This window comes from Pituophis catenifer, unplaced genomic scaffold (assembly GCF_029215685.1).
Source record: "Pituophis catenifer annectens isolate HBS135680 unplaced genomic scaffold, rPitCat1.0.hap2 SCAF_1, whole genome shotgun sequence".
In the NCBI taxonomy this organism is placed as follows: Eukaryota; Metazoa; Chordata; class Lepidosauria; order Squamata; family Colubridae; genus Pituophis; species Pituophis catenifer.
In genome coordinates this window covers 320450668-320476532 of record NW_027256881.1, presented here as the reverse complement: position 1 = coordinate 320476532, position 25865 = coordinate 320450668, and the positions used below count along the sequence as shown (strand labels likewise).

At 40.5% G+C, this 25865-nt stretch overlaps 1 protein-coding gene across 1 annotated transcript; it reads right to left on the bottom strand.

The window, feature by feature from the left end:
* Positions 1 to 828: 828 nt before the first annotated feature.
* Positions 829 to 18375, bottom strand: SIX4 (SIX homeobox 4). Its single transcript, XM_070931619.1, has 3 exons — positions 17425 to 18375; positions 6392 to 7095; positions 829 to 2010 (listed from the first exon to the last, which is right to left on the bottom strand). Exons 1-3 carry the CDS (start codon positions 18327 to 18329, stop codon positions 1208 to 1210), a joined length of 2412 nt encoding a protein of 803 aa, XP_070787720.1. The 5' UTR covers positions 18330 to 18375; the 3' UTR covers positions 829 to 1207.
* Positions 18376 to 25865: the final 7490 nt, after the last annotated feature.

Here is a 25865-nt window from a genome sequence, read left to right as displayed (position 1 = left end):
CTTTCACTGCTTAACAGCTGTGCTGGTTAGAACAAGGATTTAAGGCCACTAGGAAGAAAGGCACATAGGATTTAAAAAATAAACCAACCAGCAGCCATCCTCAAACCTTTTAAAATTATCTAAAACTAAAACAGAAGTAACACTTTCACAAGTGTTTGCCCAAAGCCTATAACTGCATTTGTTCATAGTCAAATATAAGACTAGTCCAAATTGTTACCAAAAAAAGAGAAAGAAAATCAATTAAAGCTTTATAGGGGAAAGAAATCTTTAAAAATAGGCAGAAATAATTTCCTGTTCAAAAATACAGAAAGAAAAAATAAATTAAACTGCTCATCGTATCTCAAAATGATAAAATGGACACCAATGATTATAAATAGAATCATCCTACTAATAAAAACAATTCTCATTAGCACAATTAAAATAATATTTACATAGGTGGCAGAGCCAAGGATTCTGGGTTGCATAATTTCAAGTGGCAAAATGTTTTCTTCCCCTCCTCTACTGATTCAAACAAGACAAAGAAAACTTGCACCATTTCCAAAACTATAAAAAAATTGAGAGTGCAGAGAGTGATATTCTGGTGGAAAACTTTTAACAACAAATACACACACATACACACACACACACACACACCAAAGAGAGTATTTGCAATTGTGCTCGCAAAAGAAAGTAACAGTAGCTTGTGAGGTATTACCTAAAGTACTCCTTTAAAGTTGAAAACTGAAATACCACTTTCTCAATGCCCACCATCTATAAGTAAAATTGAATCTAGACAAAAAAAAAACAAAACACCCCAGTATGTCTTTTCTCTTTTAGTTCCAGTCTTTTTAAAAAGATAATCTTGTTCCTAACCAATAGCTATCGGTTAATAAACATTCTGAAATTACCTTGATTCTCTCCCTGTCCAAAGAAGCTACTTGGATAAGCCAACCCATCTCATATTTGACTGGCATTTCCCTTCCAGCCATGTATGATTCCTTTTGATCAGGCTTAACAAAAGTGAGCATTCATGCAAACATTGCATGGCAACTTTGTATTCTTAGTGAAGACCTAGATTCTTCTTCAACTGTGCATTTTTTTAATTTTTCTATATGCCTATTGGGGGGGGAACCCCCCACTGCTGTGCTTCTAGTCTTCAAAGGAAGATATTTTTCTACTGAAATGCAAATACAAGATTATTAATCTTAAATTGTTGTTTTTTTTTTTTTTACAAGTCTTGCATATCTTCTTCCATCTGTACTGTCTGGAGTTTAGCCAGCTGTTTCTTGTCTGTCCCCAGTTCTTCACAGATGGTATTGACTATATTGCTAGTAACATATTTGGTTTTGGAATCCAGCATCACCGAACTGCTTCCTGATCTGCTTTCTGAATCAGTTAGAAAGTTTTCCTTTAGAGTGGGAATGGACTGCAGGATCAGCCGCTGTTCTCGAGTGAAATGGGGATGTCCTTGCAAAGAGGGGTGGGATCCAATGTCATTGCTTACTACCCCACCGATCCCTGTTAGCGCCGGCTGCACTGGAGAAATGGACACGAGGTCGTGGCTGTTGATGAGGGAGCAGTTCTGAAGTGTTGCATAGTTTGCATTACTAATGGAAACAACAGTCGGCCCACTTGTTGTGGGGGGTTGCATTGGTGGGCTCTCAGAAATGGCTGAGTTGAGTTCTTCTGCAGTTAAAAGGGAAGGTGGTCCAAGGGAAAAGTTATGCGATATAGTCACGTTAACTAAGGAGGAGGCGCCTCCTGGCTGGAGGACCCCATTGGGTAAGTTGTCTGAAGGTAGATGAGCATGAAGTTGGGCATTTTGACCAAGGGGCATGACTGGAGAAAACACCAGGCTCGTTTCCAGTCCTTCCTGTTTCACCGGCTCAACTGCCTGGGTGGTGTTCGGGATGGTGTACACCACAGTGCTGGGAGCAAGGGAGCTGAAAAACACTTTCCCTTGTTGTGCTATCGTAGAGTCAGTAGTAAATGTGCCATTGCTTGATGTGCCTTGGTTAATGGAAAGACTACCTGTGATGGGAAAGGAACAGACAAATAAAAACAAGAGAAAAATTTAAATGCACAGTATAAAATTAAATTAAGAGTTAAATTTTCATCTTCCCCTGTGGTTTTAAAACACAACTCCCATCCAATAATCTTACTTAAAAAGGAGGAGATGTTGCTATTCTTATAACATTCTAAGACTCAAGTGGTTTTCATTTTGAGGAGTGACCCATCCACTGGCTATTTTAATATTTATTGGTTGACCATATTTTATGGACATTGTTGCTACCGATGTTTCATTTTTTATTATATGCCACCATGACTCCATATGGATTTGTCGGCATATACATTTAATAAACAAGCATGTGTTATCCTTGAAACTACATAAAATGTAAAGATCAACAGATAGCTTTCTCACCATATCAAAAGCATTGTTTTCCTTTATGGTAGTTTGAGCCTAAAGCAGTGAATAATGGAATTGTGATACTTAATTCAATTTCAGAAATTTGTTTTCTTACCCTTTGATGTGTCTTTTAAATTATGAAAAGTATCCAGTATTTATACACACACAGTATCATTGGGATTGTGTGAGCTGCAGTCAAATTAGCCTTGACAAGACACCAGAATGCAAATTCCATTCTAATGAAGGAATACTAAAAATACTAAAAAAGCTAAAATCTTAATCAATTAATGAAACTGATCATTTATTCTTCCATGAGATGAAGATGAGTTGTGAACACTGGATATATGGAACTATTGGTTTCTTGTAATATTCAATTCAATTATATTCAATATTATATTGATTTATAAAATGGTAATGCGAAGGACAATATAATCCCCTGAAAGTTATTTAATTATAGCAGAAATCAAGGAGTAGAGTTGTTCCATATCATAAAAAATATGGGAAAAGTTGTAGACTTAAAATAAGTTGATTTGTTTTCCAAATTCTATTGGAATGAAAGTTGCCTTTCCCACATTCCTACCTCCAGCTGGCTTATATTTCTCTACCTGGAATAGACAGGGATTAATGGAGCTCAACATATCTATAGTAGGTAACAAGTTCTCCATTATTACAATAGAGGCAAAGGTCAAATAGTCAATTATCATTGCTTGCTACGAATTGTGGTAGTTGAAGTTCACACACTTCAAGGTTTAAGAAATGCTGATCTAGGTAATATAATCTACTCCAAGTAGCAAAAAGTCTTCAAACTTTCAAGCAAAAAAGCTCTTCCCATGATTTCCTCATGATTCTTCTAGCTGAAGAGGCCAGAGGACCTTTTGCATATAAAACATGGGTCCTACTGCTGAACTATCAGCATTTCTAGAAGCTGACTTTTGGATTTCCTATATATAATCTAGGGCAGTGATGACAAACCTTTTCGGCACTGTGTGCCCAAACCGGAATGTGCGTGCATGCGTGTGCATGTGTGTGTGCCGGAGCACCGGAAACACGAAGACCAATTGGTCTTCGGTTTTCTGGCACGTGCAGGAGCGCCAGCCAGCTGGTCTTTGTATGCGCCAGAGCACTGTTGTTTAATAAACAACACCTGCCTATCCCACCTTGGGAAGGACAAAAATGCCACATCTAGTCTAAATATGCAGCTAATTTTGCAACCAACCATGTAGTTCCTGATCAATGAACATGAACATATAGTCCCTCGATCTAGTGGCGATTCTAATGTTCAAAATGCAAATTGATCGCATAAAAAGTCAACCACACTTTTCTTGAAGCCTTTTGTCTATTTGTGCAAAATTATTACCCCCAGCAATTATGAGAGTTGGTTGGAATTGTAATTCAATTCTAATTCCCATAATTGCTGGGGGCAATAATTCAGTGTCTCTGGAAGGCCGCAAGGTACAAATCCTGCCTTGAGCAGGGGGTTGGACCAGAAGACCTCCGAGTTCCTTTCCAGCTCTATAATTCTATGTTCTATAAACACACAGATTATGAGCTAAACTGTTTTTTCTGAATACCTTCAGGATATTTTTTTTACAAATTACAATGGTGAAGTGGGAACTATTTAGTCATGTTTTCAAGATCTAGCAGCATATGGGAAAATGTATTTCCATCCAGTTTGACCTTGGCCAAAAGTATCGGAGCTTAAAATCACAGCTAATGCATGGAATAAAGTCATGAATCTTCACCTTAAACACTGCTCTCATGGTATATTAAAAAGATAGAGTTGACAGAGGTGTATGGCTTGCTTCACTAACATGGGATAGGATAGTAAACACTGCCAATATTGGATACTTGGTGCAGAGCTCATGTATAGCCATGATATATAAAAGGAGAAGATAAATATGAACGTATGCAAATCTCAGTGAAGTTTCAGAAAACAGAGAGGTTGGTGAGATTTACAAGAGATAGTACTGGAATTAATAGTACATAGTTTACCTTTCTCCATGATTATCAAACAGAGGATTATGTAAAGCAGTGAATAAATGCAAATGTTCACTGCCTATGCATGAGTGTGCTTCAGCTGTTCATAGGAAATGTTAGAGCTTAAAAGTCGTCTCTAGGGATAAAACCTGTGTGTGTGTGTGTGTGTGTGTGTGTGTGTGTGTGTGTGTGTGTGTGTGTGCTTTGAGTCAGCATTAATTCCTGGTGACTTCCTGGACTGGCTCTCATTTAAGATATTATATATGAATGATACGTAAGTGAAACTCAGGAAAATTGAGCCAATGTCAACTAGGGCAGTGGCCCCCAACCTTTTGAGCACCAGGAATCTGTTCCATGGAGAAAGGTTTTTCCATGGACCTGGGGAACGATGACGTGGTTTTGCATGTTTCCTGCATCCTATGGATGGGGCTTTGATTGTTTGGGTGCAATTGCTGGGACGCCACGGCCCGGTGCCAGTCCACAGACTGGGGGTTGGGGACCCCTGAACTAGGGATCTCAGTATAATGATTAGACTGTAATCTGTGGTAGTGCAGTGGTTACAATGCAGTAGTGCAGGCTAATTCACTGCTCATGCCAGGAGTTCGATTCTAAACGGCTCAAGGTTGACTCAGCCTTCCATCCTTCTGAGTTCAGTAAAATGAGGACCCAGATTGTTGGGGGCAATATGCTGACTCTGTAAACCACTTAGAGAGGGCTGTAAAGCACCGTAAAGCAGTATGTAAGTCTTAAGTGCTATTGTTATTGCTATTTTATACTCACCTAAAAGCAAGATTACTGAAAAATAATGAAACTTTACCAAATAGAATTCTATAGTAATAGCAAACTGGTGTGTTATCCAGACCATCCTGGCTAAAATCTCATCTGCAAAGGACTAAAGTGAAATCTATTATTGGTATTGCTCCTAGCAGTTATGGTCTATATCTAGTATGTCTGTGTTACCTTCTTGGCAACATTACAGAAGTGTCAGTGATTCCTTTCTTTCAGGATATTTTTTTTCAATTTCCCAATCTAATTTTCATTTGATAATCTCCTATCCTAGTACTAATGAGCTCTGATCCTGGTCCAGCTCTTTTGTTATCAAATATGGGCATGCAAAGGAAGTATTATTATACTGCCTCACCATGCATAATTGTAGGGATTATGTGTGATAACTCTGTAAATTAATCTGCTTTACATTTGAATGTATCCTTATCAAATTCACACTTCTCAAATGTGAATATACAGTATGTCCTAGATTGAATCTGTCAGTACTTACACATTTCAAATGTGTAAGATGCAGTTTTCCAATTATTAAAAAAAATAAAAATGTTAGTGCATACTAAATATATGAACAGAAAAACTGGTGGAAGCGACATTTAACAAATAATATACAGTAAAATCTCAACTTAATGGAGGTTTGTAGGAGGAAGAGAATTATGTTAAACTCATATCATTTGCATGAATTAATGTCCTGGGTAATAATGATTTGTGTAATATGAATTAATGCAAATGACATGAGAGGAATCATTCAAACTACTTTGAATACAATGGGCTTTGTTATTTTGATAAGACATCCAAATAGAAACTACACAGTGTAAAAATGAAATCTGTTAAACCAAAGATTTACTCTCTTGGACAGTATTTTCTGCCACACCCAAGAGCAGCCGGCTAAGTAGGGCTGAATGTTAATCTATATGGCTGCCTCTACTCAAAGACAAAGCTAGTCCTACGGCCAAAACAAGCAAAAGAAAAATAGTGTAGATCGTAAGATGCTAAAGACTGCTGATATGGGGAAAAAATTTGAATTTTCATTGATTCTCCATCAGTATCCATCTAAAAACCTGTTTTGCTGGATTTGGGTGTTTTCCCATCAGTACCAGTCTCCACCAGATCAAAATGTCTTCTGTTCATGGAAACAGTTCATTGTACACAAAGGGGCCACCTTAGGGTTTAAGACATTACATATCTCCAACATTTTTAATTTCACAACAAAAAAGCAATAATTTAATATAGTGAAGTTTTTTTTACCTCGGGAAGTTGCTGCTGATACTGGAGGCAGCTGCATTGGAGAAAAACTGAGGCCTCCATTAAGTAACTGGCCACTGTTTGCTGAATTAGGGATTTGGACAACGCCATATTGGTTGATTTGGATTGGAGTGGTAAAAGTGACTACTGAGCCACTGTCTTGTGATGCTATTGCTTCTTCACTTTCTTCCCTCTTTACTTCCATGCTTGGTGTCAAGCCTGGGAAAGAGGCAGGCCCAGAATTGGGACTGTATGTTGTTGTGGGTGTTGATGGTGCAATGGAATTGGACAGAGAAGTCTGGAGGATTTTGAAGTCTTTCACATCTTCTGAGGAAGGGACTAACATGTCACCCATGGAGACTCCATTACTCAAAGCATTGGGTGATGTTTTGAGTGGACTTGATGATACCGCCTGAGAAGATCCCACACTGAGACCATTGAGAAGGAGACCATTGGGGCCCTGAATGAAAGAAGTACCATTAAGAAAAACAGATGGATTGGGAGGCATAAGGTTTCCATTCAGCAAAACTCCTGAAGAGCTTAAGGATATTTTGGAGTTTCCAAGTTGCTGCATATATACTTGCTCCATTGGGCTAGGAAGGCTTAAGCTGGTGCCGCCATCAGAGGTGCTTGCAAGGGAACGTGGAGACAAGTCCTCTTGCCCCTTACTGGATTCATCTTCTGTGCTGGGATTACCATCCGACTCACTACAAATCAAGAGAGAAGCAACAGTGAATTGATGCAGTATTTTTCATTGAATCTTTGAATCATTGAAAAGAATCTTACAGAATTCTTTTCTCATGGATGGGAGAAACAATTATCCTACCCACAGAAAACTAACAGATCAAGGAAAAAAGCACTAGATTAATCTCTATGAGGATTCAAGTTTTCCATATATAAGCTGCTTATGAGAGGAAAAAAAAAACTAAATAAAAATTTCTCAATCATGGTACTGCCGTCCTATGTATTTCTACGGCAAAGAAAAAAACTCCCAAGTTGTTTGATTATTAGTAACCAAATGAAAATATCCATGCAGGTTTTCTTAGCAACAACATAGAAATGCTTTCTGCCAGCATGTTTTGTTACTTCCCAGTCTAGCCTACAATGCTGATGCTTCCTGATGATATTAAGCAGGTGTGAGTCTCTTTAGCTTCCAAGCCCATGCAACATCAATCAGCTACTGCCACTTGGTGAGATATGCCAGCCTACTCAGAAATAAACAAACAAACAAAGGAGCAAGCAAGCATTACTTCCATGTTCCTGCTCCCAGAATTGCAGCTTTATAGTGGAATTCTATACAGTAAGTATATTATACAGAGGTTGCTGTATACAAAGTGACTTACTCTGTTTAGAATGTTTAGATGCCAAATCTGACATGATTCTTTAAATCTACTCTACCCAACATTCCTCAAAATTCCAAGTATCCTACCAGATCACAAATGCTGGAGCTCTTATTCTAGATCAGGGGTGTCAAACTCGATTTAATTGAGGGCCATATCAGGGTTGTGTTTGACCTCGGGGGGCTGGGATGGCCACGGGGGTGTCTGTGGTGGGCCAAGTGTGCTCTGCCAGTGAAAACAGGCTTCCGAACTCCATTTTCGGCTATGACGGCGCCCTGCAATCCTCTGCCAGTGAAAAGGACCTTGGGCGGGCCACCCTCTGCCTTCCTGAGCTCTGTTTTCACTGGCAGAGGCACCGCAGGCCGGTCCTTTGCTGTTTCCAGGGCAGCCCTGTGGGCCAGATTTAAGCACCCACTGGCCAGTTTGACACCCCTGTTCTAGATTATATGTTTCAGAAAAGCAAAATGTAACTTGGATGACAAGTTTTGTTTTAAAACAGAAAGAAAGTAAAAGATTGGAAAGAGCTTCAAAAGAAATTCCAATGTAGATGATCAAAATAGCAAATTGTACTTTACTGGGGGAGCAGATATCAAAATGGCACAGGCACAAACAATCATGTAAAATTATTGCCACAGCAGTCACCAATCTTACATGTTCTTATTCACTAATGTATGAGTGAGGGATTGACCAGGAAACATCTCTTGGTGTTGTGATGAAAAACCCAATGAATATATTGGCCATTACCACGGAAAAAGCAAATGTCATGTTAGCCTTTTAGCATACCTTCTTGGTAATGTCATTGGCCTCCTTCCTGAGATTCTCATCACCCCCCCCCATAGAAATATTTTTTTCTTCATATAAACTCATAGACTTATCACACTTGCCTTGCTTTTTATAAACTTATATGATGGCCATTTGCAGCAAGTCATGTAATCGGTGCTATAGAACAAAATATATTATAGAAAGACAACTTGTGACTGACTATCAGAAAAAATATGCTACAGTTAGAAGCAGTTATATAGCTGAACCAATTCCCCACCAAAGGAATGGTGCCCAGCCTTTCAAGGACAGAAGCTAGACAGCCCATTTGTCAGAGATGCTCAGATTCTTGAACCAAGTGGGTAGTTGGATTTGATAGTGTAAATGGTCCCTCCCCACACTAACACAGTCACCAATTTAGGTGGATTTAAAAGATGATGAAATAAAAAGTGTCATTCTTTTTATTCATATGAAAATTCAGTTAATCAATCCATGAATTGGCTAAAATCCATACAACTGGTCAAATAAGATTCCTTTAAACTGAGTAAAGCTTTACTCTGGACACATTAAAGCAACAAGGTTCCTCCCACATGCTTTAGTATAAAACATTTCAATTAAAATAGTGCAGAATCTGTGCAAGCACTTCTTCAGGTATTATATTCAAATTATATTAATTTCAGAAACTAGGTCCTATTTTCAGGACAATATATTTAACGCAAACCTAATGAAATATATACTAGAAAACCAATTTACCTAAACAGATAAACAGAATGACAATGGATGGGCAAAAAAGCAGTGAGAACAAAAGTGATTTCCAGCTGGCTTTCCCATTGATCTTGTTTATGGGAAGCTGGCAGAAAGTGTTGGAAATCACAATCACCTGACATGGCTGACTACAATAACACTGTAGCAGCCACAACTTTGCAAATAGTGTGAATATCCTTGAAATTTCAATACATATTTATTTATTAATTAAATTTCTGTGTTACCCATCTCACCTAGAGGTGACTCTAGTTGGCTTACAACCAAATAAAAACAAATGGTTATCTGGACCAAAAGGGAATTCTCAAGAAATATTTGCATATAAAATAATGCTATAATGCTTCAAAGGACAGAACATGATTTTGGAATACAAGCATGCTTGATATTTTAAAATGCCATTTATACTTCTAGTTTCAAAAGTTTACACTGAAATGCATATGAGGATTCCTATTTTTATAAGGCTATTAAAACAGGTTTTTATGTTGTTTGATTAGCCAGCCAAATTTAAGTACTTTGCAAGTTCCACTGATTTAAGGACATACATAACTCTCTCACTGAGGTTCATAAAAACCTGAAAGCACTTAACTTTGACTGGATTATATCCAAACTATTTAGATAATAGGTGCATTTAAAAGAAAGACTGTCTTCATAATCAGCTTCAGACATTAGACATGGGCCACTTGCTTGTATGTACATAGGAAAGAAAGAGCTGCAAAGATTAACATTCTTAATGTGTTTCTACAGCATCTTCCTCAAAGACAAAGCATCGTATTACTCCTTCAACAGTGTTGAAAGGTTTCTAATTACTGCAGTGTGCAGCTTTTTACATTAGACAATTTTCATGAAGGAATAAGCTGACATTTTCCCTCACAAAAAAAAAAAAACTTGACAAAATGTATGTTGCAATTATCTTTATGTGGTTGGGTTATCCACTATGGGTGGGTTCCTACAACATATGGCTAACTCAAGACTACATTAGCCACATGATCAAGCACAGTGTGTGAACCTAATCTGATAAATCATGATGTGATAAATCATACTGTGGTTTGTTTAGCTTTGACAGTGTGCTATGTGAACCCAGCAATTTTGATTCGCAAAAAGCCATGGGTTATGGATTAATGAGTTGCAAAAATTCACCCGATAGTGATGTGTTGAATAAATTATAAACAATCCGCAGCCTGGTTCAGCGTAAGAACCTCAGCTCTGGCAGAAAGCTGAGAAAATTGGCCAATGGTACATACCAATCGTTCCACGTCCTTTCAGAATAATTTTATAATACAAATGCATAAAGAAAGTAATACAACTTGGTTTCATTCTTCTCTGTTTCCTGAATGCATATCTCCCCCCAGGGGCAAAAACTATTTTAAAAAAACAGTAATTCTGGACATAAACAAACTAGATGATTTTGCTTCTTTAATTTAGTGAGATTTCAAGTCACTCTTGGAATGCTAGGATACATTTCTTGCTATTCCATGATGAAAACAGCATTTCTTGCTACGGTACTGTATTCTACAGTTTTTAAATTAATATGTACCTTCAAAAGTACTACCTATGGTTCAGGGAACTGTATGATTAATTCTGCCTGCTCATCAAGATTTCTCAGAATAAGAGTCCAAAGAAGTTGCAATGAATAGTAATTCATGTTCAAAACTTGTATTGATCTGCTATTCCAAAATTCAAAAGTGTTGCTGGATCTTTGCAAACCTTATTATGTGTATCAGCAAAAATAAATTGCTGATTTATGCTGTGGTGACACAGTAGCTAGAATGCAGTATGGCAGGTTGACTCTGAGCTTACCATTAAGTAAGGCAAAAGTTAGCAATACAGAAAAAAAAAAAAAGAAACCATCACAGTATGACATGCTCCTGTTACACATACAGGGATGCAATGGGCCCCCTCCTTTCAGGATGGATGCATTCTATTGTGCTTCTGCAATAAATGCCAAATAATTCTACCAATATTAGAGTAAACCAAGATTCATTATGGTATGAAAAAGAAATAATAGATTGATAGGGATCATAACAATGCATTTAATGCCCAGCCACACATGTAGTATCTCTATTTGTTGACGGAGAATTTCTTGCCTATATGTAGAAAAATTCTGAAGAGTTTTAAATGCATTGGTTCCAATGCTAGTCAAGTATTGTGAAATCTATCAGCTCTTCTATTCACTATAAAAAGAAGTGTCTAGCACAGACCGCTTGTGCTTATAACGTATCTTTTTCAGATATCACATGTGTACAGTACAGCAAAGTTCATTTCACTCAGCCTTCTGTCTCATTATCCAGGTGCTTTTAGAAAGCCTGCAGAAAAGATACTGATACTACAATATTTGCCATTCAGTAGTAGAGACAATTCCTATAAATGGACATTTAACACAGATATTCAAGCTAACAGTTCTTCAATTAGATCAGTGATTTAAGAACTGCAAGAATATATTTTTTTTAAAACAACCAGATCTTCATGACTCTCAATGGCAAATCGTGTAAATTCAGCATGACCAAGAGTCGTTTTCCTCACGTGGCAAGAAACCAGGAGACTGTGAATTCTAGTAATGCCTTAGGCATGAAAGCTGGCTGGGTGATTTTGGACAAACCTCACATTCTCAGCTCACCTCACAGGGTTGTTGTTGTGGGGAAAATAGGACAAAAAAATAGTATTAGGCATTTTCGCTGCCTTATTTATAAAAGCAATAGAAATAAATACTAAGTAAATAAAGACTTCTGTGAAATAGGGGCTTTTTGTTTTGCTCAGCTTTGCATCTGCCAGCTTTATTAGGCTTTCCCTGTGTTCTAGCATCAAGGGGAGGAAGAAAATATGTCTTTCCCAGCCTATCAGGAAAGATCGAGGCAGTATCTGGAACTAGCATTTTGTTCTGTTATTAAGTGGAATCGTTTCTACTATTAAACCATAGCCTTTTTTTTTTTTTTGGACTAGGTGTAACCAAAGGAAAACAGCAGCCAAGGAGTTATTGTAATAAGCATAATAGACATCTAATGTTGTAGAGTAAAGCAATATCCAGACCATCAAGATGCCCCAAATGGCAGTGGCTGGTTTCAGACACAACAGTCTACTAATGGCATCTTGAACTGATGAATTTACCACCATTATGAGAGAAGGGACCAAATTGTGTTAGCTGCCTTCGATCCTGGGTATTTCTCAAGGGAAGAAGAAACAGCACAGCAGGGGAGTGGAAGAAAAAGGTTATTGTAGCCAAAGCAGATCAGAGGGGGATAGCCATGCAAATAAAGAGGAATTAGTTGTTTCTGTTTGATTACTTTCATTTCTGCAATTCGTTTAAATATAACTAAGGATATTTTATAGACATCTCTACAAAAAGGTGCCTTTTTTCTGGAAAGCCCTTAACAGAGAGGACTAACATACAAAATTTAACCCATGAGCAATAATTAATGCACTGCAAAATAAGTAGGTATCTTCTCTTAAAAGAGGGAAGTTGATTATATTCCAAGAGAGTTCATAATATCATGAATGTTGCTAACAGCTGAAAGCAGTCTATTCTTAGAAAGGAACAGGGACAACAGTTCATATTTCTATAAGGAAGGCAAAAAGAGCCAGTTAATTATCATGATTACAGTGGCTATGTTCATACAACTTATTAATCTATGGTTAGGTGAGCTACAGTTTAAATTAATCCAGCTGTCTGACTTTGAAGAACTCTCAGAACTATAAACTTATCGTACAGGTTTATTTCCAACAAACATAAAACCACAAACTAGCCAACCATTATTTTAGCCACTTGTAATATACAAACCTCTCCAAAATAAAACCAGGGAAATCTAGGCTGAATTTCCCATCCAGCCACAAACCTTACTGAATATATCCACACAACACAACTAATGAAGGCAGGTACAAATGCAGCAGTTCATTTGCATGATGTACAAATATCAGTTTTAATTTGAGGTTCAGCTTTTGAGAATTGCTAATTTATTGGTTATGATTCAGAATGTCTGAACCCAAGTCAATGCTACCGTAGTCAAATGTCATGATTCAGCAAACCACACTATGAACTACATAGCTAATTTCATTGCTATTTTATGAAAGCAAAGTATTAGTAGCTTGGTCTATCCATCATGATAATTGATCGTATATTACAACTGATAAGGTCTGATAGAATAATATTTCTTTGCTAGTGCATGAACCAAGGTTATATGTTTCAGGGATAATAACTGCTTACTGTTTTAAATTTCAGAGCTATAAACCCCCAAGATTATGCTTTTACATAAAAAGAATGTGAGTCTTTGATCTTGTACACAAGACAACAGTTATTGGCTGGCGATCATTACAGTGTGCAATTAGTGAACCAGTCAATTGACTGGACTTATAGATGCTGTGTAGAGTTTAGGTGTCAAACCTTTTGGCTTGCCTGGGCTGCACTGAGTGAAGAGGAATTGACTTGGGCCACATATAAAATATATAATATAGTTAATGTATATAATCATCATCATCTTGCAATAACACCAGCGGAACTGCAAAAAACTGTGCTACTTGGAACATCGTACATCTTAAGAAGGTACTGGCAGCAACCCGTATCAACCATTAGCACCAGTCAATGGTATTTGTGATGCATTTTTGAATGTTTAGTTGACTAAGTTTCATGTTTAATGAATAAAGTAAATAATAATAATAATAATAATAATAATAATAATAATAATAATAATAAATAATAATAAAAAACCACCTTACTCGGAACAGCTTACATCCTCCGACGATACCTTAACAGTTCCTAGGTCCTTGGTTAGGACTCGAGCTGCTGAGCTATTAACCAGCCTCAAAGGCTGTGAATCTCACTAAAGATTAACCAATAAATAATAATAATAATAATAATAATAATAATAATAATAATAATAATAATAATAATAATAGTTATTGTGGGGCCACTTACTAGCTGTCCAGGGCCGCATGGGGCACGCAGGACATGGGTGGGACACACCTGCTGTGGACCATCTATTAGGATCTAAAACAAGTTGAAACTGTGAGCAAATGGCCCCAACCTCTACAAATAGCATCACTAGCCTGAATTTAATTTTAATTTAATTTTAACAATTTTAATTTAAATTGTTTAATATTTTTTAAAAACTTTCTTCAATACACAAAATTATGCTTGGCAATATTGATGGAAATAGAAGGGGGAGACAACTGATAAAGTGGGTGGATGCAATGTCTTTGGAAAAGCAAAGTGTTATTACAAAGGATAGGTCAGGGTGGCTAGCATTTGTCTATGCACTTACTATGAGTCAAAACCAGCTCCTAGCTAAACAAAAAAAAAATGTTTATAAAAAGAGAGAAAATACAATGTAGCCTACATGATAAAGTTTGGCCCTGGTTTATGCTCCTTTCCGAAATCTTGGAACGGAAAAAAACAAAACAAGGATGCTTTTAAAATGGAAAATACCCAGGATCTTAATAATCATTTTACTCACCAAAGGAAAACTGTTTTCAAAAGCCACGGCAAGGCCCAGAAGGTAATTATCTCATAACGCTACACACTCCCTCCCCAAGCCCCTTCTTTATTCTTTAGGAGCTATAGCAAGTCCAAACATCCACACATGCCTTCAGCCTTCTGTACCCTCCACCTGGCCAGCGTTTGCTGACTGGCCCTCCTCCACCTCACTTCTGACTTGCCATTTGTGCATCTGATATCTTTGCTCCAAGGACGCAAAGGGGATGGATCAGCACAATTGTGCCCTTACTTGAAAATAGAGGTCTTTGAGGCTTTAAAAAAAGAAGAAGCAGCAGGCAGCAATTTTTCTCGTCTTTATTCAGACCCTCTAAAAAGGAAGAAGGAAGGGAAGCACCTTGTGCAGAGGCATGTCACTTCACCTGGCTATTGCAAGACAGATGACTATCTGGGGTGACCTCTTGTCAGGCAACTTTTCCCTCCTTTCAAAAGGTTAGCATTTGGAAGGCCCTAAGCAGTTCCCTGGAGCTATAGAAGGGATTTCTGCAGCAGCAGGAATTATGTCCATGAATTTAATTGGAAAATAGAGAGATCTACAGGTAAGATTCCCCAAAGGAAGACTGAATAAACAAATTGTGCCACATCCTGGTTTGCATATTCACAACTGCTGGATTCACGTAAATTATCAATCCTCGTATGGCTCAGCATGATGTGAAACTCCAGCCACAGAGGACTCTGGCTCCAGTAGAGGAGCCAGCTCAAAAGACATCTGGCAGGTTGCTTAGAATCATAAACTGTGGAAGACCCCTGTTCCCATCTTCTGAGGACATAAACCTGATCCAAAGCAGCACAGAATCAAGTTTCACAACAAGAAGAGCAAAGAAGGCACCAACCAAAGGGGGGGGGGAGGGAGAGCGGGAGACAGCTCACTAGCCAAGCCGATGAGCTTCAAGTTTCACTTTTTTCCCTTCCTGGGTGACATAAAACCTGAGGAAATAATTAACGCTGTCAAACAAAATGAGTGGGAAACAGTTTCCTCACAATCTCCAAACACAAAGAAACAGCTCAAAGAATAGGATTTTTTTTTTATTTATTAAATAAATAAATCCCTTTTTATGTAAGGGATGCTGGATCTACACAGCAAGAAACAGAATTTTTCACCTCTGTTTAGGAGAAGTTAGGCTGAAGACCTAGAGAAAAGGCCTTCCTTCTGTCAAAGGTAGACCCAAAATACTAGGCTGGACATACAGCAGGGAATAAGGCTAAGTTGCAGAGCGTGGCAATGAGGTGCTTGGGACAAAGCACCAGGGGATACAAAGTTTTTAATTTTTGCAGAAAGTGGACAAATCTTGGACAAAAGCACTAGACCCAAGAAGATCTGAGCTACAAAGAACTCTTGAGGATTAGGGAAAGAAAGGTTTGAGAAAGTCTGGGGAAGCTATGCCCCCAGGCACAGATTTTTTTTTTTTTTTTAAGATTACAAGGAGAAACCAGAGCTGAAAAATGGGGGGGGGGGGGGGAGAGGAGATCTTGGAGACACATTGTGAGAGAAGATGGGGAGAAAAGTATGTCTAAAGGATCAAACAACCTTTTAGTCTGCAGTCAACAATCCCTTCCTTGAATCCAGCAACTAAGAAGCAGAAACGTGGAGAAGAAAAGCCAAGGTTGCTGGGAGTGGGAGAGTGGAAAGAAAGGGGCTGCTGAAGGTAAGCGCCATATTTGTTAGGAATGAAAGCCAGGCAAGGACAGAGGGCAGGGGAGGGAGGAAGAGGGGAGAAAGGCAGACAAGAGGGGGGGGGGGAAACAGGAAGAGCAAGAAAGAGCAAGGTGTTAGATTGAGGCAAATTGCTCTGGTGAGAATGAAACAAAGCCAGACCAGGAGGTTAGAAAGCAGCAGGGCAGAAAGCTGGGAGGCCTAGGAATTGAGGCCCAAGGATAGAGTTTGAGAAAGCAGCAGCAGAAGCAAACCAGGTGCCTTCCTTGGAGCCATGTTTTTTTTTTTTAAAAAAAAATCTTTGCCAGGGCCCCAAATTCCAAAGGTAGCCTTGAGGAGTGCACTATTTGTACTCCAGCCAACAATACAGGAAGGCGGATCGTAATGATGTCCTGCACTGCAGGGATGTTGTGAGGTTTACCAAGAATATATAAGGAAGCACTTTGCAATCTAGACCCAGATGGCAGAGGAAGAGATGGCATAAGCAAAGGAGGATTATCCCTCCAAGGAAAGGCAGAAGTCAAGAGGTAGAGAAGGTACCAGAAGAAATGGAAGGGGATGTAAACCAAAGGGAAGTGTGGAATTTACTAAACTCAGAAGAGGACGGGGCTCATGCCCAGACTCACTATATGACACTGTCTATCTGCTAACCCTGCTGGTCATTTCAGACCCTGCTGGCTTTTAATAAGGCCTTAAAACTTGGCCGTTCCTCCAGGAGATTAAGTGGACCCTGAGATCGATTTGTCCAATGTAGCAGTGGAATGATTTTAGATCTCCTACCTATGGTACATTCATTGCTTCTGTTATTTTACACTGGTCTGTTTTTAACCTTCAGTCCGCTGCCTGGAGTCATTGTTGGGGAGGGGTGGGTGGGGGAACAGAATCTGCTTAAACATTTAAAGCTTATTTGAACAGAGATTCTGAACATGTGCAGAGAGCTTCCTTTCTCGAAGGAATTTTCTCCAGAAACATAAGTTGCTCTGCTTCCCGCCATGCAACCCCCCGTCCGCTCTCGTGGAGGGAGCCGTTCCCGCGAACTCACCTTTTGGACTGCGGCTCCGCGGGGTTGCGATCCCGTTGCCGCCGGTTTTTGAACCAGTTGCTGACCTGCGTGAGGGAGAGGCCGGTGATCTTGGCCAAGTTGCGCTTCTCGGCCGGGGAAGGGTAGCGGTTCTGCTTGTAGAGCTCCTTGAGGGCATTGCGCGACTTCTCCTTAAAACAGTAGACCGTCTCCTCGCCGTCCCAGATGGTGCGGGGCAGCGGGAACTTCCTGCGCAGGCGGTACTTGTCGACGGCGCCCAGGGGTCGGCCGCGGGCCCTCTCCGCCTCGGTGTAGCGCGCCTTGTACCAGAGTTCCTGCAGGAGAGGGTGGTTGGCGGCGTCGAAGCTGTGGCTTTCCAAAATCCCGTAGAGCTCGGCGTAGAGTCCCTGGTGGAAAGCCACCAACGCCCGGGCTTTGAGGAGGCTCTCGTTGCCACGTAGCAGGTCGCTCTGGGGCAGGGACCACAAGAACCGGGCCAGGCGGTCTAGGTTCCCGCCTTGCTGCAAAGCCTCGCAGACGCAAGCGACGTGGTCCGGGGAGAAAGCCAGCAGAGCCTGGGGCGACGAGGACGCCGACCGAGGCGAAGGCGACGACAAGGGAGACGCGGCGGCCACGGCGCCGGGATTCCGCACCAAAAGTTCCGAATGGAGTAGAACTTGACCCGCAACCCTACCGGCTGCTGCTGCTGCTTCCTCCTCCTCCTCCTCCTCGTCCTCCTCCTCTTCCCCGGCTTCTTCCTTCCTAGCAAAAGGAGCCGCAGCCGCGAGACTAGAAGGCGGTGCAGACGTGGGAGTCGAGCCGCCCGAGGTTACCTTCGCCCCGCCGCAGAACATTTCCAGGACGTTTTCTTGCTTGATCGTCGCCACCACGCTGGGAATCGCGGTGGTGGGAGAGGCAGAAGACATCTTCCCCCACCCGGTCTGGGTTTGGTGTTAGGTGGAGGGGCTTCTCCCCCGGCTTTCTCCCCCCCTTTTTTTCTTCCTTTACAACCCCCCCCCCGGAAAGTGCTCACACACCCCTCCTGCTGCTCCTGCTGCTCCTCCTCCTCCTCCTCCCGGACCGCCACCAGGCTGGCGTTTAGCTGATCAAGTTTCCCCTCCGCCACGTAGTAACCATTAAGACAGCTTGTTCGAGCAAAGCTCGTGTAAACGGATCGCAGTTTCTTCTCCCCCTTCCCCCCCTCCCCACCAGCCGCTCTCCTCTCCCCCTCCTTTTCGTTCTTTCTTTCGTTCCTTCTTTCCCTCCCCAACGTGACTCCTCAGCGCTTCTCTCTCTGCTGCTACATATTCTTAATAGCACAAGCAATCGGCTGGATTCGGGAGGGCTCGCTGATTGGCCGACTCCTATGGGGGGGTGGGCGGAGGATCCGGTGTTTCTATAGAAACCGTCAATCAACTCCTCCCTCTCCCTCGGCTTTACGCTCAACACGACTTCCTCCTCTAAAAATGTGAAATACCTCTACCTGGAGGCTTCTTGCTGCGTTTTGATTTGGCTCCGCGCTCTCTCGTTTCTCCCCGCTCCAGTTGCCAAACAAAATATTACGACTGATACCTTACTTAAGCTCGTTGTGTGGGCAATTTTGTTTTTAAGCTTTGTAGGAGAGACATTCAAATTCATTCAAATTCCCAACTTTTTGGGAATTTCCAAATTAATTAACTCTACTCAGGTTGGGCAATGGAGTAGGGAGAGAGCAACTTCAGGTTGAACCAGAAACACGATATATACGTGTTAGGGTAATCAGCGGATTAAGGCTGCAACGCTGGTAACTGAGTTTCAATTAACCCACTGGGACTTGGAGAAGTTTGAAAGTTTGAGCCAGTTTACTTTGGAGAGAAGCCAGCTCGATTTATTCACGCTATGATTGCAATCATTTGCATACTTGTCTGAGTTCAGTGGAACATCAGATTGGACTGCAGCCTTAAGCACGCACTCTTATCTTGGATTAAACTTTACTGAACTCAGTGGGACTTTCATTTGCAAATGCCTAGACTTGATCTGTTGCTTTTGTTATTTAAACAAAAAAGGATTCCCCCCCCCCAGACGTTTTTGGCAGATAACATCCAGATGTGTCAGCTTAGCTTCAGTACTAAAAGACAAGAATCCTAACTGGAAGGAAGGAACTGAATTCGTTGGGATTTATCTCTAATTGCTTTGCATTTGTGCTTAGGATTCCAATGCAATTTTTAAAAAGTATTCATTTCCATAACAGTTGTATGAAGAAATGTGATTGGTATATACCCCTTTTACAGATGGCAACTGATGGTGGAGAAAGATTTGTCAAGGGTAGTTGCTTTTTCTGCACTTTTTAAACTTTAGAGCAGGCTTAACTGGCTACTGCTATTAACTTTTCCTTAGATGCAGATTCTTCGGAGTTCAGTTATGCTTACTTCCAGGTCAGCATTTGAAAGAATTATAACTTTCATTTCTCATGAATATTGTTTGTAGTTTATAGGTCCAGAGCTACAGGAGTTCAATCTTTTTACATTCTTCTACCCCAATGCCTTTGTTTTGTAGGCAAAGAAATTGAAGGCCCTCCAATTATAAATCCCAATATTGCCCTTGATGTACAGGGCCTAGAACAAAGTTGGCATTAAACAAGTATAGGTGATAGATAGCTACATACTATATGAGTGAACGATAAAGAAATAATCAAGTATGAACAAAAGCATGTTCTGATATATTGAAACAGTAACTTGCTACAGAATAAATAGATTCCAAAAGGTGGTAGGATAGATCAACTTTCCACAGCTGGTTTTCTGGATAAACATTCCCATAATTCTGGGTGAGAACTGAAATCCAATACACCTAGAAGGCTCATGGGTATAAAAGGTGTAGGGTTGCTGGACTGTTTTAAATATTTTATATACAGACATCTAAATACACAATTAAAACCAAATGACAGTAACAAATCAATAAGATTGAGCACAATGTAGTTAAAATACAAACACTTTGTGATTGGATTCACAGAACACACTTAACTAGGGTGCGTAAAGACAAATCACTCCAAAGTAATGAATTTGGCTGGGATTGGGGTTTTGGTGCTTTATAGTATGCAAACTCAGCCCAGTTAGTTAGTGCATGGTTTGGTGTGTTGTACCAAACTTCCAAAACAGGATATAGTAACAAAAATAAGCCTATTGAACTACATAGCCATATGCATGTTTATTCAGATCAGGTCCTGTTCAGTTTAACATTTATTTCTAAAGGGAATGTACAAGAGATTAGAGTCAAAAAGTATCATTGATACAGTCTATTCAGAGTGACTGAATAGTCACTCCTACACCCAAGGTACATGTGCACAGAGTTGCAGCCCAATTGGAAATAGAGCTCAAGTAATATAATGGCACTTCTGACTAGACAAGTCAAGAAGGTAAACATTGTCAAAATGCTTAGCTTGGGTGGTTAGCTTTGGCAGTGTCTGTTTTTCCAGGAAATTATCAATTACACTTTACTGTAAATTTCATCATTAAGTCACAAAAGCAAACATTTCACCATTCAGTAGAATCAGCAACTAGTGGTAAAATCCTAATTGCTCTTCTAGGAAGGAGCAAGAAGACAATGACAGATGGGAAACATATAAACAAAGATTGTCTTGATACCAGAAAGAGGACTTCAGAGCAGCCTGGGCATTGCTGTCTGAGAATGATGAGAATGTAATTCCAGCTTTCTGGAGGGTGCTTGGTTGAGAAGGGCAACTTGTAGAGTAGGATGAGCTGAAACTATTGTTAATTTTACTAAACTCTCTGGGCTCGATTCTCAGAATATTTCTTAATTCTGAACTGAGTAATTAATGCTAAGGATGTTGGTTTGAGAATAAATTCTCCTGAATTTAGTGGATTTTAGGCTGAAATCTTGCCAAGTTCTTTGGAATAAACTTACTTTGGCTCTCCTGATGCTAGCCTGCCTGCACTTTACCAAAAGTTTGTCTACCTTCAGTGGAATTACAGCTCACTTTTATATAGATTTGCTCCCTGGGAAGTCCCACCGATTTCAAGATTTGCAAACACAGATCAATGTATTTAAGCTTTCAGCCTTACCCATTAACAAAGTTTCCAAGATTGCTGTTTTCTACATAGTCTGGTCAATGGAAAATTTTTCAGCTGCTGTACTGTAGCGATTTTTGACTATGGATCATGGCCTACATGGTTCAATACATCAGGAAGGTACCAGCCTGAGGAAGACCGAAAATGGAGATTGAGTCTACATTACAAGAGTGTAATTGTAGGGCTATTTACTTAGGTGTAAATCCAATTAAATCCATTGGATTTACTTCTGAATAGGTGCAGGCGAGGTCTGATCCATCCAGAAGATGTTCTTGACATATTTCTACAGGAACAACAGAAAATGAAAAGTCTGACACAGATTGTTTTTTTCATGGGTTCTTTCCTATGGCGCTATTTCTACAATCTTTATATGACAACAAGCATTATCTTGTATTAGAACACTTAGGAAGACCTATATTTAGTCCACCTCAGCTTCACAGACTAAGACATGGGAATCAATAGATACAAATCTTCCTTTTCTATTGTTGGAATAGGCAACAATATTCCACAAGTGACACTATTGTATGCCATATGAGGGCACATCCCATTTAAGTTAGTGGGACTTGCCTCTTGGGAAACATCACAACACACACATTGGAGAATGCCATGTTAAGGTATGTTTATTATTTCAAAGCAACTTTTTAGATCCAAGTTATCAATTTCCTGGTTGGTATTGAGGGGGGGGATCTTAATCTGCCATATCTGGTTTAATGCAGGTGTTTTGAGCATAGCTGCCAAGTCACACAACTTTTGCAGCTCTTCAGAAGGGCAATAATTTGAACTGGGACTTCAGAGTCTTTACTGATTTATAAGTCTCAGGTCAGACCTGGCATTTTCTTGATTTAGGTAGAATTATAGATTGGATTGTATTTATAAGCTGCCCAGAGTCTCTTAGGAGTGAGACGGGTGGCAATAAATTTAATAATTATTTTCCACACCGCGCTCATGAAGTTTTAGGAAATCTGAATGAAGATGGAAAAGCTTTGAAATTTATCTCTCTCTGTAAATAGAAACTCTTTCTTTCAAGGGTGACCCTGGTGGGTTGAATCCATTATGGGGGTTTAACAAGCTGCATTTGCACTTCTCAATTGACTTTGGAGACGGTCTCCGCAATCGGGCTTTGTTGTGGTGAGGCAATAGGGATAGGAAGCACAGTCCCATTGCCCACCTCCTGATCAGAAAGGGATCACTTTCACACGAGCTGGGTTTTTCTGGACACCGGGCTCAATCTTAGCCTGCCTTCGCATTACACGTTGATGGTTTAATCAGCCCCAGATCACATGTTATGATACACGGTCGGGATCACAGGAACACCTGGTCTAAAATGAAGTGTGGTTGGTTTGCGGTTCAATGGAAACATCCCACTTTTGGCTACAAACCAGTTCAGAAGAAGGCTGTTGTGATGATGATCTGCCTATTCCAGGGTTCTTTGTACTTACGTCCTACATAACATGCAAGCCTCTCATTAGTAATACCTCTGTAACTTGACCGGAGTGATCTTCTAACCTGCCTGGAGAGGTCTCTGCCAGCACGGCTGATTCTCATTGGACCCGGAAAACAAAATTAAATCCGAGTTAGTGGCTTTGGGTAAAACCCCCTTTTACATAACCGAATTTAGAGCAGAATGGTCGCTCAGAAGCAACCGGGACTGACTGAGACGGGTTTCCTTTTCCACACGGCTGGCTCCGGGGATGCTGAATGGAAATTGATGGAGGGGTAGTAGAATGGCTCAGTCATTGTCAAGTCATTTGCAGGCAGCCGAATGCCCGGTTTACATCTGGGAAAGTAGATCTGGGAATCCCCAGGCAAATGCAGACAAGGTAGACGGAACCACCGACTTGTTACTTAGGCATACGCCCTACGCCCCCCCCCATGCCCCCCCGCCGGGCTTCCAGCCTTAAGGAAATGAAAGCAGAGCCGCTTTTGGTCTGCTGGAACAGCGGCTGGAACTTTTCAGGGTACTGGAATCTGCCCACCAGAGGGGCAGCTGGTAGGGAGCTGCTATCCAGTACATACTGAGTTAGAGTAAGCCCTAAATGGCAGCAAGGAAATACAGATAACTTTGCTGCCCCTTTCAGCGGCCATCCGGAGTTTTGGAACCGAGTGCAGCAGCGCAATTTACGTGGTTAGTTTTTGTACAGGCGCAAGTCTGGGCATCAGAACAACTGTAGTAAGGGAGCCGGAGCGGGGAGGGGGATGGGTGTCTGAAGCTAGAAATCTACATTCGCCTCGGTCCCGGAACGCCTCCACTCGAATTTACCCCGAACAGGCACTGACTGACAGAATCGCAACCAGTACGATTCTCTTAGAGCTAGGCAGCCCTAGACCATAATAGTCGACAATGACTTGGATGTCGCTGCGAGGAAAAGCTCTCTCTAAACTTTTATTTATATTTATTTATATGTGTGTTGTATACACAAATACATATACACATATATATGTGTACATATACACACACACATATACACATGCCCATATCTGCACACACTTGTATATGTATACGTATATGTATACACAACCAGAGGATAATTTCAGCGTACTGTCATGGACGTCATCTTGACTTTGTTGACTAGATCCCTAATTTATCAAATCAAGTTATATGTCTGTACATCATCCAGACATATAACTAACCAAGACAATTGGTTAGTTTCACCAATATCTGCTAAACCCAAACCAAACAAACCTCTACAATGTAGAGTCCACATTGTGCATCATTCCATATGAATCCAAGCTTATTCTACAGTCAGAGTCTAATGTGATGTCAGAAACCACCCAATAAATTGAAAAAGAAAACTCAAATTAAATAGTCAATGCGTGTAAGTGGGTAGACTTTTGAATTAGATTTATTTCAATGGAAACTGATGGGCTGTACGACCCTTTCCTTTTAAGAAGAGTTCCCAGAATCTTGGAATGAGTTAGACTTAATGCGGTGGATGACCCTTTGACTCAATGGCCCCAAGCACATCTATACACCAATCTTCCATTCGCCTGACCTCAAAGAGAGACTCACAGCTGTATTAACTAACTCTGGGGTTTCAGAGATATATGCTTGGGCAGTGAGAATTTTCACTCAGAAACTGCCAGGAATCCCCACCCTCAATCAAGCTGCACTATTTAGAGATGACATGATAGCAGAATTCCAGTATTTGAGGGGCTGCCACAAAGAAGAGGGGGTCAAATCAGTGGTGAAATCCAAATTTTTTTACTACCGGTTTTGTGGATGTGGCTTGGTGGGCGTGACAGAGGAAGTATACTGCAAAATCCCCATTCCCACCTCACTCCAGGGGAAGGATACTCCAAAATCTCCATTGTCGCCCCACTCCAGGGGAAGGATACTGCAAAATCTCCATTCCTGGAATTAAGGAAAAACTTCCTAACAGTGAGGCCAATTAACCAGTTTCCTTCAGAAATCGTGGCAGTTTTTAAGAAGAGATTAGACAGTCAGTTGTCTGAAATGGTATAGGTTCTTCTGCTTGAGTAGGGGACTGGACTAGAAGACCTCCAAGGTCTCTTCCGGTTCTCTTCTATTTTATGTGTCCCTCAAAAAGGTAGGTAAGGCATCTTTTGCTGCAAATAATGGGATATGAATATGAGGTCAATTCCTTTTCTTTTTCACCACCATCACTTGCAAATCACCAGCATCTGGATAGTTCCCTTGCTCGAAAATAAATGCCAATGTCATTACCAATTTCATTCAGTCTTCCAAGCCAAAAAACTGATAGACTAGCAGCTTGATTCCTATATACCGGTAGGTTTCCTCAGAAATAAATTTGAGCTAGGACAAATGGTCAGTTTCATTTAATCCCAAATAAACTCACACGAAGGAACCTTGGTCTCGTTCTTTATGCATAGTTATTGAATATTTATGTGCCTCTCTTCCAGTAAGATTTCGTAAAACGGTATTAAACGAAGCAAGAAGTTTGCTTTTGAGTCGTGCTGACAAATCTAATGCAACTTTTCTTGAATATTTACTTCGACTGCGAGTGTCAACAAAAATGGTTTCCAATACGATCCTTGAGAGCCACCCTAGATCACAATAGCCGAAAACGACTTAGGTAAATGCTATTGAAATCGACCGGCTATGTTTACCTACAGGACCTACAGTATTGTGCAAAATGGAACGAAGTGGTTAGGAACCCATCAACACGCTTCAGGTTTAATTCAGAGACATTTGGGGGGGGGGAAATAAATGCTTTCAATGCAATGCTTCTGAATAATTTTATGCATAGGATCCTGGAAGGATGCGATCCAATGCTCACCCACTGAAAACACTGAGACTTCACTTTGGGGTGATATATATCCAATTGGGAAGCATATTGCACTGTTATTTTATGGCTTTCCTATTGCTGTTGCGGCTGCTGCCTCTAGTAGTTCCTGCAAGCCCCACGGGAAAGGAAT

Coding starts and splice junctions, on each gene's coding strand:
- SIX4 (XM_070931619.1), bottom strand. CDS start 18,329: ATGTCTTCTGCCTCTCCCACCACCGCGATTCCCAGCGTGGTGGCGACG. Junction 7,096..17,424: donor GCGGAGCCGCAGTCCAAAAG/GTGAGTTCGCGG, acceptor CTTGATTTGTAG/TGAGTCGGATGGTAATCCCA. Junction 2,011..6,391: donor ATCAGCAGCAACTTCCCGAG/GTAAAAAAAACT, acceptor TTCCCATCACAG/GTAGTCTTTCCATTAACCAA.